The 17,508-nt window shown below is 41.9% G+C and overlaps 1 protein-coding gene across 1 annotated transcript in view; it reads right to left on the reverse strand.

Annotated features, from left to right (window-relative positions):
• NPHP1 (nephrocystin 1) overlaps positions 1-17,508 on the reverse strand; it is a 322,800-nt gene that overhangs the window by 219,719 nt on the left and 85,573 nt on the right. The window contains exons 9-11 of the mRNA XM_053711944.1: positions 14,491-14,578; positions 11,977-11,981; positions 9,568-9,588 (exon numbers count right to left, since the gene is read on the reverse strand). Of these exons, the coding sequence (XP_053567919.1) occupies positions 9,568-9,588; positions 11,977-11,981; positions 14,491-14,578 (114 nt within the window). The remainder of the gene's footprint in view (positions 1-9,567; positions 9,589-11,976; positions 11,982-14,490; positions 14,579-17,508) is intronic.

Below are 17,508 nucleotides of genomic sequence, written 5' to 3' on the forward strand. Positions count from 1 at the left end.
TAAAAGCCAACGTATCTGAGTCTGTCTGAGGAGCAACCTTTCCCGAATCGGAAATTTCTCCCTCAGACAGCACATCCCTCGCCCCCATTTCAGAGCGTTGTGAGTGTATATCGGATACGGCTACTAAAGCGTCAGAATGCTCATAATCTGTTCTTAAAACAGAGCTATCACGCTTTGCAGGTAACACGGGCAGCTTAGATAAAAATACTGAGAGGGTATTATCCATAACTGCCGCCAAATCTTGTAAGGTAAAAGAGTTAAACGCGCTAGAGGTGCTAGGCGTCGCTTGAGCGGGCGTAACTGGTTGTGACACTTGGGGAGAGGTCAACGGGCTAACTTCATTACCTTCTGTCTGAGGATCATCTTGGGCCACATTTTTAAGTGCAACAATATGGTCTTTAAAATGTATAGACATATCAGTACACGTGGGACACATTTTGAGAGGGGGTTCCACCATGGCTTCTAAACACATTGAACAAGGATTTTCCTTGGTGACAGACATGTTTAACAGACTAGTAGTAAGACAAACAGGCTTAGAAATCACATTAGTCAAGCAAAAACACACTTTGCAAAAAAACGTTACTGTGCCTTTAAGAAATAAAAAAGGCACATAATTTTCCAAAACAGTGAAAAATGCACCAAACTTTCTGAAATGTTCACAGTATGTACCTAAAGCATTGGTAAGATTGCACAACTAGCAAAAAAACATAATTTATGCTTACCTGATAAATTTATTTCTCTTGTGGTGTATCCAGTCCACGGATCATCCATTACTTGTGGGATATTCTCATTCCCAACAGGAAGTTGCAAGAGGACACCCACAGCAGAGCTGTCTACAGGGAGTGCAGAATTATTAGGCAAATGAGTATTTTGACCACATCATCCTCTTTATGCATGTTGTCTTACTCCAAGCTGTATAGGCTCGAAAGCCTACTACCAATTAAGCATATTAGGTGATGTGCATCTCTGTAATGAGAAGGGGTGTGGTCTAATGACATCAACACCCTATATCAGGTGTGCATAATTATTAGGCAACTTCCTTTCCTTTGGCAAAATGGGTCAAAAGAAGGACTTGACAGGCTCAGAAAAGTCAAAAATAGTGAGATATCTTGCAGAGGGATGCAGCACTCTTAAAATTGCAAAGCTTCTGAAGCGTGATCATCGAACAATCAAGCGTTTCATTCAAAATAGTCAACAGGGTCACAAGAAGCGTGTGGAAAAACCAAGGCGCAAAATAACTGCCCATGAACTGAGAAAAGTCAAGCGTGCAGCTGCCAAGATGCCACTTGCCACCAGTTTGGCCATATTTCAGAGCTGCAACATCACTGGAGTGCCCAAAAGCACAAGGTGTGCAATACTCAGAGACATGGCCAAGGTAAGAAAGGCTGAAAGACGACCACCACTGAACAAGACACACAAGCTGAAACGTCAAGACTGGGCCAAGAAATATCTCAAGACTGATTTTTCTAAGGTTTTATGGACTGATGAAATGAGAGTGAGTCTTGATGGGCCAGATGGATGGGCCCGTGGCTGGATTGGTAAAGGGCAGAGAGCTCCAGTCCGACTCAGACGCCAGCAAGGTGGAGGTGGAGTACTGGTTTGGGCTGGTATCATCAAAGATGAGCTTGTGGGGCCTTTTCGGGTTGAGGATGGAGTCAAGCTCAACTCCCAGTCCTACTGCCAGTTTCTGAAAGACACCTTCTTCAAGCAGTGGTACAGGAAGAAGTCTGCATCCTTCAAGAAAAACATGATTTTCATGCAGGACAATGCTCCATCACACGCGTCCAAGTACTCCACAGCGTGGCTGGCAAGAAAGGGTATAAAAGAAGAAAATCTAATGACATGGCCTCCTTGTTCACCTGATCTGAACCCCATTGAGAACCTGTGGTCCATCATCAAATGTGAGATTTACAAGGAGGGAAAACAGTACACCTCTCTGAACAGTGTCTGGGAGGCTGTGGTTGCTGCTGCACGCAATGTTGATGGTGAACAGATCAAAACACTGACAGAATCCATGGATGGCAGGCTTTTGAGTGTCCTTGCAAAGAAAGGTGACTATATTGGTCACTGATTTGTTTTTGTTTTGTTTTTGAATGTCAGAAATGTATATTTGTGAATGTTGAGATGTTATATTGGTTTCACTGGTAAAAATAAATAATTGAAATGGGTATATATTTGTTTTTTGTTAAGTTGCCTAATAATTATGCACAGTAATAGTCACCTGCACACACAGATATCCCCCTAAAATAGCTATAACTAAAAACAAACTAAAAACTACTTCCAAAACTATTCAGCTTTGATATTAATGAGTTTTTTGGGTTCATTGAGAACATGGTTGTTGTTCAATAATAAAATTAATCCTCAAAAATACAACTTGCCTAATAATTCTGCACTCCCTGTATATAGCTCCTCCCCTAACTGCCATATCCAGTCATTCGACCAAAAACAAGCAGAGAAAGGAGAAACCATAGGGTGCAGTGGTGACTTTAGTTTAAAGTTAAAAAATACCTGCCTTAAAATGACAGGGTGGGCCGTGGACTGGATACACCACAAGAGAAATAAATTTATCAGGTAAGCATAAATTATGTTTTCACTTGTAAGGTGTATCCAGTCCACGGATCATCCATTACTTGTGGGATACCAATACCAAAGCTAAAGTACACGGATAAAGGGAGGGACAAGGCAGGTACTTAAACGGAAGGTACCACTGCCTGTAAAACCTTTCTCCCAAAAATAGCCTCCGAAGAAGCAAAAGTATCAAACTTGTAGAATTTTGAAAAAGTATGAAGCGAAGACCAAGTCGCCGCCTTGCAAATCTGTTCAACAGAAGCCTCATTTTTAAAGGCCCATGTAGAAGCCACAGCTCTAGTAGAATGAGCTGTAATCCTTTCTGGAGGCTGCTGGCCAGCAGTCTCATAGGCTAAGCGGATTATGCTTCTTAGCCAAAGAAAGAGAGGTTGCCGAAGCCTTTTGACCTCTCCTCTGTCCAGAGTAGACAACAAACAAAGTAGATGTTTGATGAAAATCTTTAGTAGCTTATAAGTAAAACTTTAAAGCATGAACCACGTCCAGATTGTGTAATAGACGTTCCTTCTTTTAAGAAGGATTAGGACACAAAGATGGAACAACAATCTCTTGATTGATATTCTTATTAGACACCACCTTAGGTAAAAACCCAGGTTTGGTACGCAGGACTACCTTAGCCGCATGGAAAGATCAGATAAGGAGAATCACATTGAAAGGCAGATAACTCAGAGACTCTACGAGCCGAGGAAATACCTACCAAAAACAGAACTTTCCAAGATAAAAGTTTTATATCTATGGAATGAAGAGGTTCAAACGGAACTCCTTGAAGAACTTTAAGAACCAGATTTAAGCTCCATGGCGGAGCAACAGGTTTAAACACAGGCTTGATTCTAACTAAAGCCTGACAAAATGCCTGAACGTCTGGAACATCTGCCAGACGCTTGTGCAAAAGAATAGACAGGGCAGAAATCTGTCCCTTTAAGGAAGTAGCTGACAATCCTTTTTCCAAACCTTCTTGGAGAAAGGATAATATCCTGGGAATCCTGACCTTACTCCATGAGTAACCCTTGGATTCACACCAATAAAGATATTTACGCCATATCTTATGGTAAATTTTCCTGGTGACAGGCTTTCGTGCCTGTATTAAGGTATCAATGACTGACTCGGAGAAGCCACGCTTTGATAACATCAAGCGTTCAATCTCCAGGCAGTCAGTCTCAGAGAAATTAGATTTGGATGATTGAAAGGACCTTGTAGTAGAAGGTCTTGTCTTAACGGTAGAGTTCAAGGTGGAAAGGATGACATGTCCACTAGATCTGCATACCAGGTCCTGCGTGGCCACGCAGGCGCTATCAAGATCACCGATGCTCTCTCCTGCTTGATCTTGGCAATCAGACGAGGGAGCAGAGGAAACGGTGGAAACACTTAAGCCAGGTTGAAAGACCAGGGTGCTGCTAGAGCATCTATCAGCGTTGCCTTGGGATCCCTGGACCTGGATCCGTTACAAGGAAGCTTGGCGTTCTGGCGAGACGCCATGAGATCCAGTTCTGGTTTGCCCCAACGATGAATCAATTGTGCAAACACCTCCGGATGGAGTTCCCACTCCCCCGGATGAAAAGTCTGACAACTTAGAAAATCCGCCTCCCAGTTCTCTACACCTGGGATATGGATAGCTGATAGGTGGCAAGAGTGAATCTCTGCCCAGCGAATTATCTTTGAGACTTCTAACATCGCTAGGGAACTCCTTGTTCCCCCTTGATGGTTGATGTAAGCCACAGTCGTGCTGTTGTCCGACTGAAATCTGATGAACCTCAGAGTTGCTAACTGAGGCCAAGCCTGAAGAGCATTGAATATCGCTCTCAGTTCCAGAATATTTATTGGAAGGAGTGACTCCTCCTGAGTCCACGATCCCTGAGCCTTCAGGGAGTTCCAGACTGCACCCCAACCTAGAAGGCTGGCATCTGTCGTTACAACTGTCCAATCTGGCCTGCGAAAGGTCATACCTTTGGACAGATGGACCCGAGATAGCCAACAGAGAAGAGAATCCCTGGTCTCTTGATCCAGATTTAGTAGAGGGGATAAATCTGTGTAATCCCCATTCCACTGACTGAGCATGCAGAGTTGCAGCAGTCTGAGATGTAGGCGTGCAAACCATTAAGCCGATTACTTCCATGCACTGAGCCACCGAAGGGCGAGGAATGGAATAAAGAACACGGCAGGAATTTAGAAGTTTTGATAACCTTGACTCCATCAGGTGAATTTTAATTTCTACAGAATCTATCAGAGTCCCTAGGAAGGAAACTCTTGAGAGGGGGGATAGAGAACTCTTTTCCTCGTTCACCTTCCACCCATGCAACCTCAGAAATGCCAACACTATGTCCGTATGAGACTTGGCAATTTGGAAGTTTGACGCCTGAATCAGGATGTCGTCTAAATAAGGGACCACTGCTATGCCCCGCGGCCTTAGGACCGCCAGAAGTGACCCCAGAACCTTCGTAAAAATTCTTGGGGCTGTAGCTAACCCAAAGGGAAGAGCTACAAACTGGTAATGACTGTCTAGGAAGGCAAACCTGAGAAACCGATGATGATCTTTGTGTATCGGAATGTGAAGATAAGCATCCTTTAAATCCACTGTAGTCATGTATTGACCCTCCTGGATCATAGGTAGGATGGTACGAATAGTCTCCATCTTGAATGATGGAACTCTGAGGAATTTGTTTAAGATCTTTAGATCCAAAATTGGTCTGAAGGTTCCCTCTTTTTTGGGAACCACAAACAGATTTGAGTAAAATCCCTGTCCCTGTTCCTCCTTTGGAACTGGATGGATCACTCCCATAACTAGGAGGTCTTGTACACAGTGTAAGAATGCCTCTCTCTTTATCTGGTTTGCAGATAATTGTGAAAGGTGAAATCTTCCTTTTGGTGGGGAAGCTTTTAAGTCCAGAAGATATCCCTGGGATATAATTTCCAACGCCCAGGGATCCTGGACATCTCTTGCCCACGCCTGGGTGAAGACTGAAAGTCTGCCCCCTACTAGATCCGTTACCGGATAGGGGGCCGTTCCTTCATGCTGTCTTAGAGGCAGCAGCAGGCTTTTTGGCCTGCTTACCTTTGTTCCAGGCCTGGTTAGGTCTCCAGACCGTCTTGGACTGAGCAAAAGTTCCCTCTTGTTTTGCATTAGAGGAAGTTGATGCCGCACTTGCCTTGAAGTTTCGAAAGGCACGAAAATTAGACTGTTTGGCCCTTGATTTGGACCTATCCTGAGGAAGGGCATGACCTTTTCCTCCAGTGATATCAGCAATAATCTCCTTCAAACCAGGCCCGAATAGGGTCTGCCCCTTGAAGGGAATGTTAAGCAGCTTAGACTTTGAAGTAACGTCAGCTGACCATGATTTAAGCCATAGCGCTCTGCGCGCCTGGATAGCAAAACCAGAATTCTTAGCCATTAGTTTAGTCAAATGAACAATGGTATCATAAACAAAAGAATTGGCTAGCTTAAGTGCTCTAAGCTTGTCAAGTATGTCATCCAATGGAGTCGCTACCTGTAAAGCCTCTTCCAGAGACTCAAACCAGAACGCTGCAGCAGCGGTGACAGGAGCAATGCATGCAAGGGGCTGTAGGATAAAACCTTGTTGAATAAACATTTTCTTAAGGTAACCCTCTAACTTTTTATCCATTGGATCTAAGAAAGCACAACTGTCCTCGACAGGGATAGTAGTACGCTTTGCTAGAGTAGAAACTGCTCCCTCCACCTTAGGAACTGTCTGCCATAAGTCCCGTGTGGTGGTGTCTATTGGAAACATTTTTCTAAAAATAGGAGGGGGAGAGAACGGCACACCTGGTCTATCCCATTCCTTAGTAATAATTTCTGTAAACCTTTTAGGTATTGGAAAAACATCAGTGCACACCGGCACTGCATAGTATTTATCCAGTCTACACAATTTCTCTGGCACTGCAATTGTATCACAGTCATTCAGAGCAGCTAAAACCTCCCTGAGTAACACGCGGAGGTGTTCAAGCTTAAATTTAAATGTAGAAATATCAGAATCAGGTTGCATCATCTTCCCTGAGTCAGAAACATCACCCACAGAAAGAAGCTCTCCTTCTTCAGCTTCTGCATATTGTGAGGCAGTATCAGACATAGCTCTTAAAGCGTCAGTATGCTCTGTATTTCGTCTAACTGCAGAGCTATCTCGCTTTCCTCTAAATTCAGGTAGTCTGGCTAATACCGCTGACAGTGTATTATCCATGACTGCCGCCATGTCTTGTAAAGTAAACGCTATGGGTGCCCTGGATGTACTTGGCGCCATTTGAGCGTGAGTCCCTTGAGCGTGAGTCAAAGGATCTGACACGTATGGAGAGTTAGTCGGCATAACTTCCCCCTCGTCAGATTCCTCTGGTGATACATTTTTTAAAGACAGAATATGATCTTTATTGCTTAAAGTGAAATCAGTACATTTGGTACACATTCTAAGAGGGGGTTCCACCATGGCTTTTAAACATAATGAACAAGGAGTTTCCTCTATGTCAGACATGTTTGTACAGACTAGCAATGAGACTAGCAAGCTTGGAAAACACTTTAAATCAAATTAACAAGCAAATATAAGAAACGGTACTGTGCCTTTAAGAGAAACAAATTTTGTCAGAATTTGAAAAACAGTGAAAAAAGGCAGTAAATCAAACAAAATTTTTACAGTGTGTATAATAAGCTAACAGAGCATTGCACCCACTTGCAAATGGATGATTAACCCCTTAGTTCAAAAAACAGATAAAAAAAACGATATAAACATTTTTTTACAGTCACACCAACTGCCACAGCCTTGCTGTGGGCCTACCTTCACCAACAAACGATTTTGGAAAGCCTAAGAGCCCTTTAGAGATGTCCTATAGCATTCAGGGGTCTCCTGGAGGAAGCTGGATGTCTCAGTCTGTAAAAGTTACTGCGCAAAAAAAGCGCTAAATTAGGCCCCTCCCACTCATAGTAACACAGTGGAAAGCCTCAGGAAACTGTTTCTAGGCAAATTTAAGCCAGCCATATGGAAAAAACTAGGCCCCAATAAAGTTTTATCACCAAAGTATATATAAAAACGTTTAAACATGCCAGCAAACGTTTTATATTGTAAATATAAAAGAGTATTACCTCAGAAAGTAAGCATGATACCAGTCACTATTAAATCACTGTATTCAGGCTTACCTTACATAAATTTGGTATCAGCAGCATTTTCTAGCATTCACATCTTCTAGAAAAATCTTAACTGCACATACCTCATAGCAGGATAAAAATCTTACCACAAACTTACTTCACCACCTCCATAGGAGGCAAAGTTTGTAAAACGGAATTGTGGGTGTGGTGAGGGGTGTATTTATAGGCATTTTGAGGTTTGGGAAACTTTGCCCCTCCTGGTAGGATTGTATATCCCATACGTCACTAGCTCATGGACTCTTGCCAATTACATGAAAGAAATTAACAAGTACATGAGTTTGAAACACATGTAAACTTGTTAACAGAACAGCTATGTTCATACAGCAACCCTTTAAAGATTAAGGAACTGTTTTAATATTAGCTTTTAGATAGAGAAGAGGCTATTATGTCTAAAAAAAAATCTTTTTTAAGGCAGTTTTGATCAAAGAATCCCAGACTGAATAAACATGCACACCCCTTTCTTTTAAAGGGACAGTAAACACCTAATTACAAGGCATGTCTGTTCACTTTCTATACAATAATGAGCCAACTATAAACTTTTTAATGCAATTCAACATTTTGTTTGCTTCAATTGTTTTTCAAAAGCCAAACAGCACCCACCTCTTGTCTTATGTGGAGTAGCCAATCGGGGCTTGAGTCTGCAGACAACAAGGCTAGCCCCAAGCATAATGTTAGTATATAAAAGGCATTGTTGTGCAGTTGTTAATAGTTCAAGTCAATTATGGAAACATATGTAGCAGGGTTAGCCCTGAGAAGTCTGCTGTGTGTGTTTCAAGTTCTGAAAAATTGAAAATTTTCAGAGCCAAATTACAATGCATAAACAAACATTTAATATTATAATCTCAAGGTGATCACTGTCCCTTTAGCCAAAAGCAATTCAGACAAACAATTATAGATTTATGTTTTTGTTTCTCTGCTGTAAATGATAGGGAGGTGAACATCATTTATTGATTTATTTTATTAGTAATTAATATGACTTCCTTTCTGAGTGGACTAAAACATGTCTTTCTGTGTTCCATACAATTTTTTTCCTGTTTGCACACAATTGAGTATTATTCTAAATAAAAAGATAATAAAACATTTTGAAACAGTGAATAAGGTAATAAGCCTATTTCTTGAAGAAAAGTTTTTTAAACTGACTTTTAGAAACTCAGCCGGTCAAAAGCTGAGATTTGTGTGTTAAGGGACAATATTAAACTTTCATGATTAAGCAAGCGCGTCCAATTTTAACCCCTTGAGCCAATTGGACGTATGTACTACAGTATCCCACAAAAGTGAGTGCACCCCTCACATTTTTGTCAATATTCTATTATATCTTTTCACGTGACAACACTGAAGAAATGACACTTTGCTACAATGTAAAGTAGTGACTATACAGCCTGTATAACAGTGTAAATTTGCTGTCCCCTCAAAATAACTCAACACACAGCCATTAATGTCTAAACCGTTGGCAACGAAAGTGAGTACACCCCAAAAATGTCCAAATCAGGCCCAATTAGTCATTACAAGGTGTCAGGTGTGAATGACAAGCAGGTGCGTTAAATTTGGTGTTATCGCTCTCACACTCTCTCATACTGGTCACTGGAAGTTAAACATGGCACCTCATGGCAAAGAACTCTCTGAGGTTCTGAAAAAAAGAATTGCTGCGCTACATAAAGATGGCCTAGGCTATAAGAAGATTGCCAAGACCCTGAAACAGAGCTGCAGCACGGTGGGCAAGACCATACAGCGGTTTCACAGGACAGGTTCCATTGAGGACAGGCCTTGCCATGGCCGACCAAAGAAGTTGAGCGCACGTGCTCAGCGTCATATCCAGAGGTTGCCTTTGGGAAATAGACGTATGAGTGCTGCCAGTATTGCTGCAGAGGTTGAAGGGGTGAGGGGTCAGCCAGTCACTGCTCAGCCCATACGCCGCAGACTGAATCAAATTGGTCTGCATGGCTGTCATCCCAGAAGGAAGCCTATTCTAAAGATGATACACAAGAAAGCCCGCAAACAGTTTGTTGAAGACAAGCAGACTAAGGACATGGATTACTGGAACCATGTCCTTTGGTCCGATGAGACCAAGATAAACTTATTTGGTTCAGATGGTGTCAAGCGTGTGTGGCAGCAACCAGGTGACAAAGACAAGTGTGCCTTGCCTACAGTCAAGCATGGTGGTGGGGAGTGTCATGGTCTGGGCCTGTATAAGTGCTGCCGGCACTGGAGAGCTACTGTTCATTGAGGGAACCATGAATGCCAACATGTACTGTGACATACTGAAATACAGCATGATCCCCTCCCTGCGGAGACGGGGCCGCAGGACAGTATTACAACATGATAATGACCCCAAACACACCTCTCCACACCTCTCCAGACCTAAACGCTATTGAAGGTGGGGGAGCGCAAGGTCTCTAACATCCACCAGCTCAGTGATGTCGTCATGGAGGAGTGGAAGAGGACTCCAGTGGCAACATGTGAAGCTCTGGTGAACTCCATGCCCAAGAGGGTTAAGGCAGTGCTGGAAAATAATGGTGGCCACACAAAATATTGACACTTTGGGCCCAATTTGGACATTTCCACATAGGGGTGTATTCACTTTTGAGGGGACAGCAAATTTACACCGTTTTACAGGCTGTACACGCACTACTTTACATTGTAGCAAAGTGTAATTTCTTCAGTGTTGTCACATGAAAAGATATAATAAAATATTTACAAAAATGTAAGGTTTGTACTCACTTTTGTGGGATACTGTATGTCACACAACACTTTGCCCATTGTAAGGTGTTGACAGCGGAGACCACAGGAGAAGAGATGGAGGGATGGGCCCTAGACTACAGAAACTGTGTGTTCTTGGATGGGGGGAGTGGGCCCTACACTACAGAAAATGAATGATTGTTTGCAGGAGGAGGTGGGGAGGGTGAGGGGTGTTCCCTACACTATAGGGGGGAAAAAAGTTATAAAATGTCAGCAACAAATATGGCGTCGACCAGGGGGGAAGAAAGCTGTTTGAGAGGGATCATGGAGGAGGGTAAGATCCCTACACTGCAGAAAATAATACAAAAAACAACATAAAAAAACCACTAAACTGTTGCCAGTACCTTAGATGGTGTTGACCAATGTGGGGCAGTGGGAGATAACTATTTGGGATGGATCAGGTAGGGATCAGGGGGTGGGAAGTCTCAGGTGGGAGGGTAATCTCTAAATTACAGCAAAAATTAACCGTACAAGCGAAGTGATTTAACTCTTTCACTGCCAGGATTTTAAAAAATCTGGTGCACATCTGCAATTAACAGTCTTCTAATTTCCAAAAAAGTAACAGACTCAAACATTTTTAAAACATTTATTTTGTATGAAGATCTTTTGCAATTTAGTGCTTAACCCCTTAATGACCGGACCATTTTTCAGTTTTCTTACCCTTAATGACAAGGGCTATTTTTACATTTCTGCAGTGTTAGTGTTTAGCTGTAATTTTCCTCTTACTCATTTACTGTACCCACACATATTATATACCGTTTGGGTACAGGCCCCCCCTCTGCACGCTCCCAGCATCCGGCGTGCACAATGCACTTGCAGGAAACGGATGCCGGGTAGCGATGGGCCGCCCATCCTCCTCCCACCAACGAACGGCACCATCGCTACCGGTGCAGAGAGGGCCACAGAGTGTCTCTCTCTGCATCGGATGCTTTTTAACAGTTTTTGCAGGACGTACCTGGTACGTCAGTTGTCATTAAGGGGTTAAAGGGATATTCCAGCCAAAATTGAAAACCACTTGGGTGTATTTTGGTATTGAACAGAAGCAATTTTGTAATATACATGCATTAGCAAAAATGCTTCTAATAAAAGCTATAGCAGTTTCAAAAGTGTATTTAAGTATGCAAAGTGCACCAGCATTTTAAACACATCACTTGTTCTGAGAGCCTAAAGGTGCTTGTACCATCTTATAATGATTCAATTTGTTAATTGCTGACATGATACAGCCCCAATGATGATCTGAGCAGCTGCAGTATTTAAAATGTTGGTGCAGTGACAATATCTAGCTATGCTTCACATGTACGTGCAGAGAAAAATGTTAACTCTAAAACAGTGATAACTCTTACTAGAAGCATTTTTGCCAATACATGTATATTGCAAATATGTTTCTATTCAAAGATGTAATAAATCTATGAGCATATATATTTTCACTGGAATGTCCCTTTAATTGATGATTGATACTATGCATATATTAAAAAGTTTACTTTAATGTATATTTAACTCTGGGTTTGAACTTCACCTTTCGCGATAGGGTTAAAGTGTCTACATAGGAACAACTGTTCTGATGTAGACAAATTGAAACCATGCGATCGTGCACACGATCGCAAGATTTCAATTATTGGATTGCGTCTGGGGGGCGTCCCTACAACCCTAGCAACGCCCTCCAGACCGCGATCAAATCCTGGAAGCACAGAAGGCTTCAGGACAGCTGTTGGCTATGACGTTCTATTCCGTCAAAATGGCTTTAAAGCCCAGTGTAATTATGACAAAATAGAACGGCATAACAGCATTAAAAGGTTAAAATTGCACAACACTTGTAAACAAAGGAATTGCACATGGAAAAGCACATGGTTATGTTGCTCTATGTGCCTTTTTTATTAGATCATGAGTTCTACCTCTGACTTTTCCGAAGTCATTAAAATAACATGAATCTAGTTTATAGTCTGGAATAGTTATATATCAATAATTTTATTGTGATTTGTCACAGATGTAAAGTTTAAAAATAAAATTTGCACTAGGTAACTAGAATTTTACATTATGTGAACTTACCATAATATCCTGAGTATGCCAATCAATCTACTATGTATTTTTCTTGTAACTGTACATTATATTAATGTTTAATGATTTTTTTTATATTTTCCAGTTTTTATTTTTCTCTTATCCCCTCACCTTTCTTTTACTGTAGTGTAGTGACATATAGAGCAGTCCCACCCGCTCTATACCTAATTAGAAGTGTGCGCTCCAGATTGTGCTCCCACTGCAACATTTCCAGGGTTATCAATAAAACAATACAAGTAAACAGTGAATTGGAACTCTTGTTCCGATTCACTGTTTGCTTCTATTGCAGTTACAGAAAGGGAACTCCCTGAGTGTGGAAACAGCCTCTGACTGAGCCGATGGGCACAACATTGTGCATGCTCGATACAAATAAGGAAGCCCCACATAGAAAACAGAGAGCCATATGCCTAAGCTGTTGATTGGATGACAGTAAGAAACATCACCTGGAAAAAAAACTACACAAGGCGGGAGGGCCTTAGAGGACATGTAAACAATATTAATGCACAACAAAGCCTTTTTAAAAAAAAGTTAAATGATGGATTGACAATTTAAAAGCTACTCTTTTAGATTATACTTTAAGCAGCATTTACCAAAAGGTTGGTCCAATAACACTGCAACATGAGAACAAACTGGAGGGGACAGCAATACAATACACCTCAAGCATACTATAAGTTCCTTTAAAAAACAATAAGGCCAATATAAGTATAACACAGCCTAACTTAACTTTACAGACACAACATCTACCCATAGTAGAGTATTTCTTAACAATAAAGTAATAAAAAAGTGACTTGAAGCAGGCTGGAGGGATTATAACCGGCACAAGCAATGGAAGACAGGATCTTTCTGCAAATATTTACAAAAGTGTCGTTGATTTTTTCCTAGATAGCTTTGGGGAAAACTAGAGCCATAACAATGCCATTAATAACGTCACAAGCCACACCTTCAAAATCCGAGTGGGTGCAGTGTAATACTTTACAATTTTATAACATTTTTAGTTATTTATAAATGTTACTAAATCTTTCTACAGCATAACTAAATTGCATAATTTAACAATGTAATGATAATTTGTGCAACAAACATTTTAATATTGGATAATTTTAGCTTAATATCAGCTTAAAATTTAGCTGGGCGGCCGGTAAAAAAGCTGAGTGCTGCCCCCCATTAAATAGGACCTGGGGAGAACATTGAGACCTATAACACAAAAAAACAGTAGGTTTACAACAGTATACAACTGCTAACAGACAACTGAACATACACCTTTCTGTGCGTAGATGTTAGCTACAATATACAAAGATCAAGGAGATACTATTATTTACCTACCTGTGTAAAGAAAGAGGAAACTTAAAATGTAGCACAAGGGAAGAAACAGGGAGAAAGGGAAAAGCCACTGTCAACTTCCCTCCCTCTAAGCAAGAAGCTAATATCAAATCAGTAATGGTTTGAGGAGTATGCACCCTGAGTGGCACCCTAAAACTAACAGGCATCAAAGTTTTTCTAGCTTTTGGTCTGTCACAGCTGAGTGTATCTCTCTCTCTTTTTATATTTATGCAAATTGCTCTTGGGTCTCCCTAAAAGTAAAAGGGGAAACCAGATGTGGACTCCTTGCACACATGCCCTTAGAGAGATGCGACTGCCCACAGAAGGCCAAAACGATCGTCCGGGGTTGTTGTTTCTCTTGTTCAGAGAAGAACTGGCTGGTATTTCGGTGCTGGACTGTCATTGGATAGGGTCAGACTGATATGCTACAGGATATTTTTTCTCTGTGAAGGGGCATAGTGTGCACCCTGAGTGGCACCCTAAAATGAACAGGCACAGACGTTTTTATAGCTTTTGTTCTGTCTCAGCTGAGTGCATCTCTCTCTCTTTTTATATTGAAGAGCATGCTGTCATTGTTCTGGATGTTCTCAAGCTAAACAAAGATAGTCAGGTCACTCCTCAAGTAAAGAGAACCCTGTCTGAAGAATCCATACCTTGCTCTAGGAGCTGTGCCAGTGTTGACATTCGGAAGCCAGAAGGTATTGTACCCATGGTTGTCAAAGCATCGGCCGAACTCATCTGCTAAAAAAAAAAACGATACAAACAGTCAACATATAATTAATAAGTAATTCCATACATAAGTCTACTTTTCAGTCTGCATACAAATAGATCAAAAACAGATGCAGCCTAAACACTAAAATTCACTATATTTTTCTTAAAGTGAATGTAAATTTTGATGCTAAAGTGCCCAGTTTTTAAAACTTCGATTAAAAACAGGGGCACTTTAATTCATCAAAAACAAAATTTATGCTTACCTGATAAATTTATTTCTCTTGTGGTGTATCCAGTCCACGGATTCATCCATTACTTGTGGGATATTCTCCTTCCCAACAGGAAGCTGCAAGAGGATCACCCACAGCAGAGCTGTCTATATAGCTCCTCCCCTAACTGCCACCTCCCAGTCATTCGACCGAAGACAAGCAAGAGAAAGGAGAAACTATAGGGTGCAGTGGTGACTGTAGTTTAAAAATTAAAAAACACCTGCCTTAAAATGACAGGGTGGGCCGTGGCCTGGATACACCACAAGAGAAATAAATTTATCAGGTAAGCATAAATTTTGTTTTCTCTTGTAAGGTGTATCCAGTCCACGGATTCATCCATTACTTGTGGGATACCAATACCAAAGCTATAGGACACGGATGAAGGGAGGGACAAGGCAGGCGCTTAAACGGAAGGCACCACTGCCTGTAAGACCTTTCTCCCAAAAATAGCCTCAGAGGAAGCAAAAGTATCAAATTTGTAGAATTTAGAAAAAGTATGAAGCGAAGACCAAGTCGCCGCCTTACAAATCTGTTCAACAGAAGCCTCATTTTTAAAGGCCCATGTGGAAGCCACCGCTCTAGTGGAATGAGCTGTAATTCTTACAGGAGGCTGCTGGCCAGCAGTCTCATAAATTAAGCGGATTATACTTCTTAACCAAAAAGAAAGAGAAGTTGCTGAAGCCTTTTGGCCTTTCCTCTGTCCAGAGTAGACAACAAACAATGCAGATGTTTGCCGAAAATCTTTAGTAGCTTGTAAATAAAACTTTAAAGCACGAACCACGTCAAGATTGTGTAATAGACGTTCCTTCTTTGAAGAAGGATTAGAACACAGTGACGGAACAACAATCTCTTTATTGATATTCTTATTGGATACCACCTTAGGAAGAAACCCAGGTTTGGTACGCAAAACTACCTTATCTGCATGGAAGATCAGATAAGGGGAATCACACTGCAAGGCAGATAACTCTGAAACTCTTCGAGCCGAAGAGATAGCTACCAAGAACAGAACTTTCCAAGATAAAAGCTTGATATCTATGGAATGCAGAGGTTCAAACGGAACGCCTGAAAGAACTTTAAGAACTAAATTTAAACTCCATGGCGGAGCAACAGGTTTAAACACAGGCTTGATTCTAACTAAAGCCTGACAAAATGCCTGAACGTCGGGAACATCTGCCAGACGCTTGTGCAAAAGAATAGACAGAGCAGAAATCTGTCCCTTTAAGGAACTAGCTGACAATCCCTTCTCCAATACTTCTTGGAGAAAAGACAATATCCTGGGAATCCTGACTTTACTCCATGAGTAACCCTTGGATTCACACCAATGAAGATATTTACACCATATCCTATGATAGATTTTCCTGGTGACAGGCTTTCGAGCCTGAATTAAGGTATCAATGACCGACTCGGAAAAACCACGTTTTGACAAAATCAAGCGTTCAATCTCCAAGCAGTCAGATGCAGAGAAATTAGATTTGGATGTTTGAAGGGACCTTGAAGTAGAAGGTCCTGCCTCAGCGGCAGAGTCCAAGGTGGAAAGAATGACATGTCCACCAGATCTGCGTACCAAGTCCTGCGTGGCCACGCAGGAGCAATCAAAATCACTGAAGCTCTCTCCTGCTTGATCTTGGCAATCAGACGAGGGAGCAGAGGAAACGGTGGAAACACATAAGCCAGGTTGAAGGACCAAGGCGCTGCTAGAGCATCTATCAGCGCTGCCTTGGGATCCCTGGACCTGAACACGTAACAAGGAAGCTTGGCGTTCTGACGAGACGCCATAAGATCCAGTTCTGGTTTGCCCCAAAGTTGAATCAACTGTGCAAACACCTCCGGATGGAGTTCCCACTCCAACGGATGAAAAGTCTGTTGACTTAGAAAATCCGCCTCCCAGTTCTCTACTCCTGGGATATGGATAGCTGATAGATGGCAAGAGTGAACCTCTGCCCATAGAATTATTTTTGAAACTTCCAACATTGCTAGGGAACTCCTTGTTCCCCCTTGATGGTTGATGTAAGCTACAGTTGTGATGTTGTCCGACTGAAATCTGATGAACCTGACCGCAGCTAGCTGAGGCCAAGCCTGAAGAGCATTGAATATCGATCTTAGTTCCAGAATGTTTATCGGAAGGAGTGTCTCCTCCTGAGTCCACAAGCCCTGAGCCTTCAGGGAGCTCCAGACTGCAGCCCAGAAGGCTGGCATCTGTCGTTACTATTGTCCAATCTGGCGTGCGGAAGGTCATACCCTTGGACAGATGGACCCAAGATAACCACCAGAGAAGAGAATCCCTGGTCTCTTGATCCAGATTTAGTAGAGGGGACAAATCTCTGTAATCCCCATTCCACTGACTGAGCATGCAGAGTTGCAGCGGTCTGAGATGTAGGCGGGCAAACGGCACTATGTCCATTGCCGCTACCATTAAGCCGATTACTTCCATACACTGAGCCACTGAAGGGCGAGAAGTAGAATAAAGAACATGGCAGGAATTTAGAAGTTTTGTCAACCTGGCCTCTGTCAGGTAAATCTTCATTTCTACAGAATCTATCAGAGTTCCTAGGAAGGAAACTCTTGTGAGAGGGGATAGATAACTTTTTTCTTCGTTCACTTTCCACCCATGCGTCCTCAGAAACAATGTCCGTGTGAGACCTGGCAACTTGAAAAGTCGACGACCGCTAGAAGGGACCCTAGAACCTTTGT

The sequence above is a fragment of the Bombina bombina genome, chromosome 4 (genome assembly GCF_027579735.1).
Source record: "Bombina bombina isolate aBomBom1 chromosome 4, aBomBom1.pri, whole genome shotgun sequence".
NCBI lineage: Eukaryota > Metazoa > Chordata > Amphibia > Anura > Bombinatoridae > Bombina > Bombina bombina.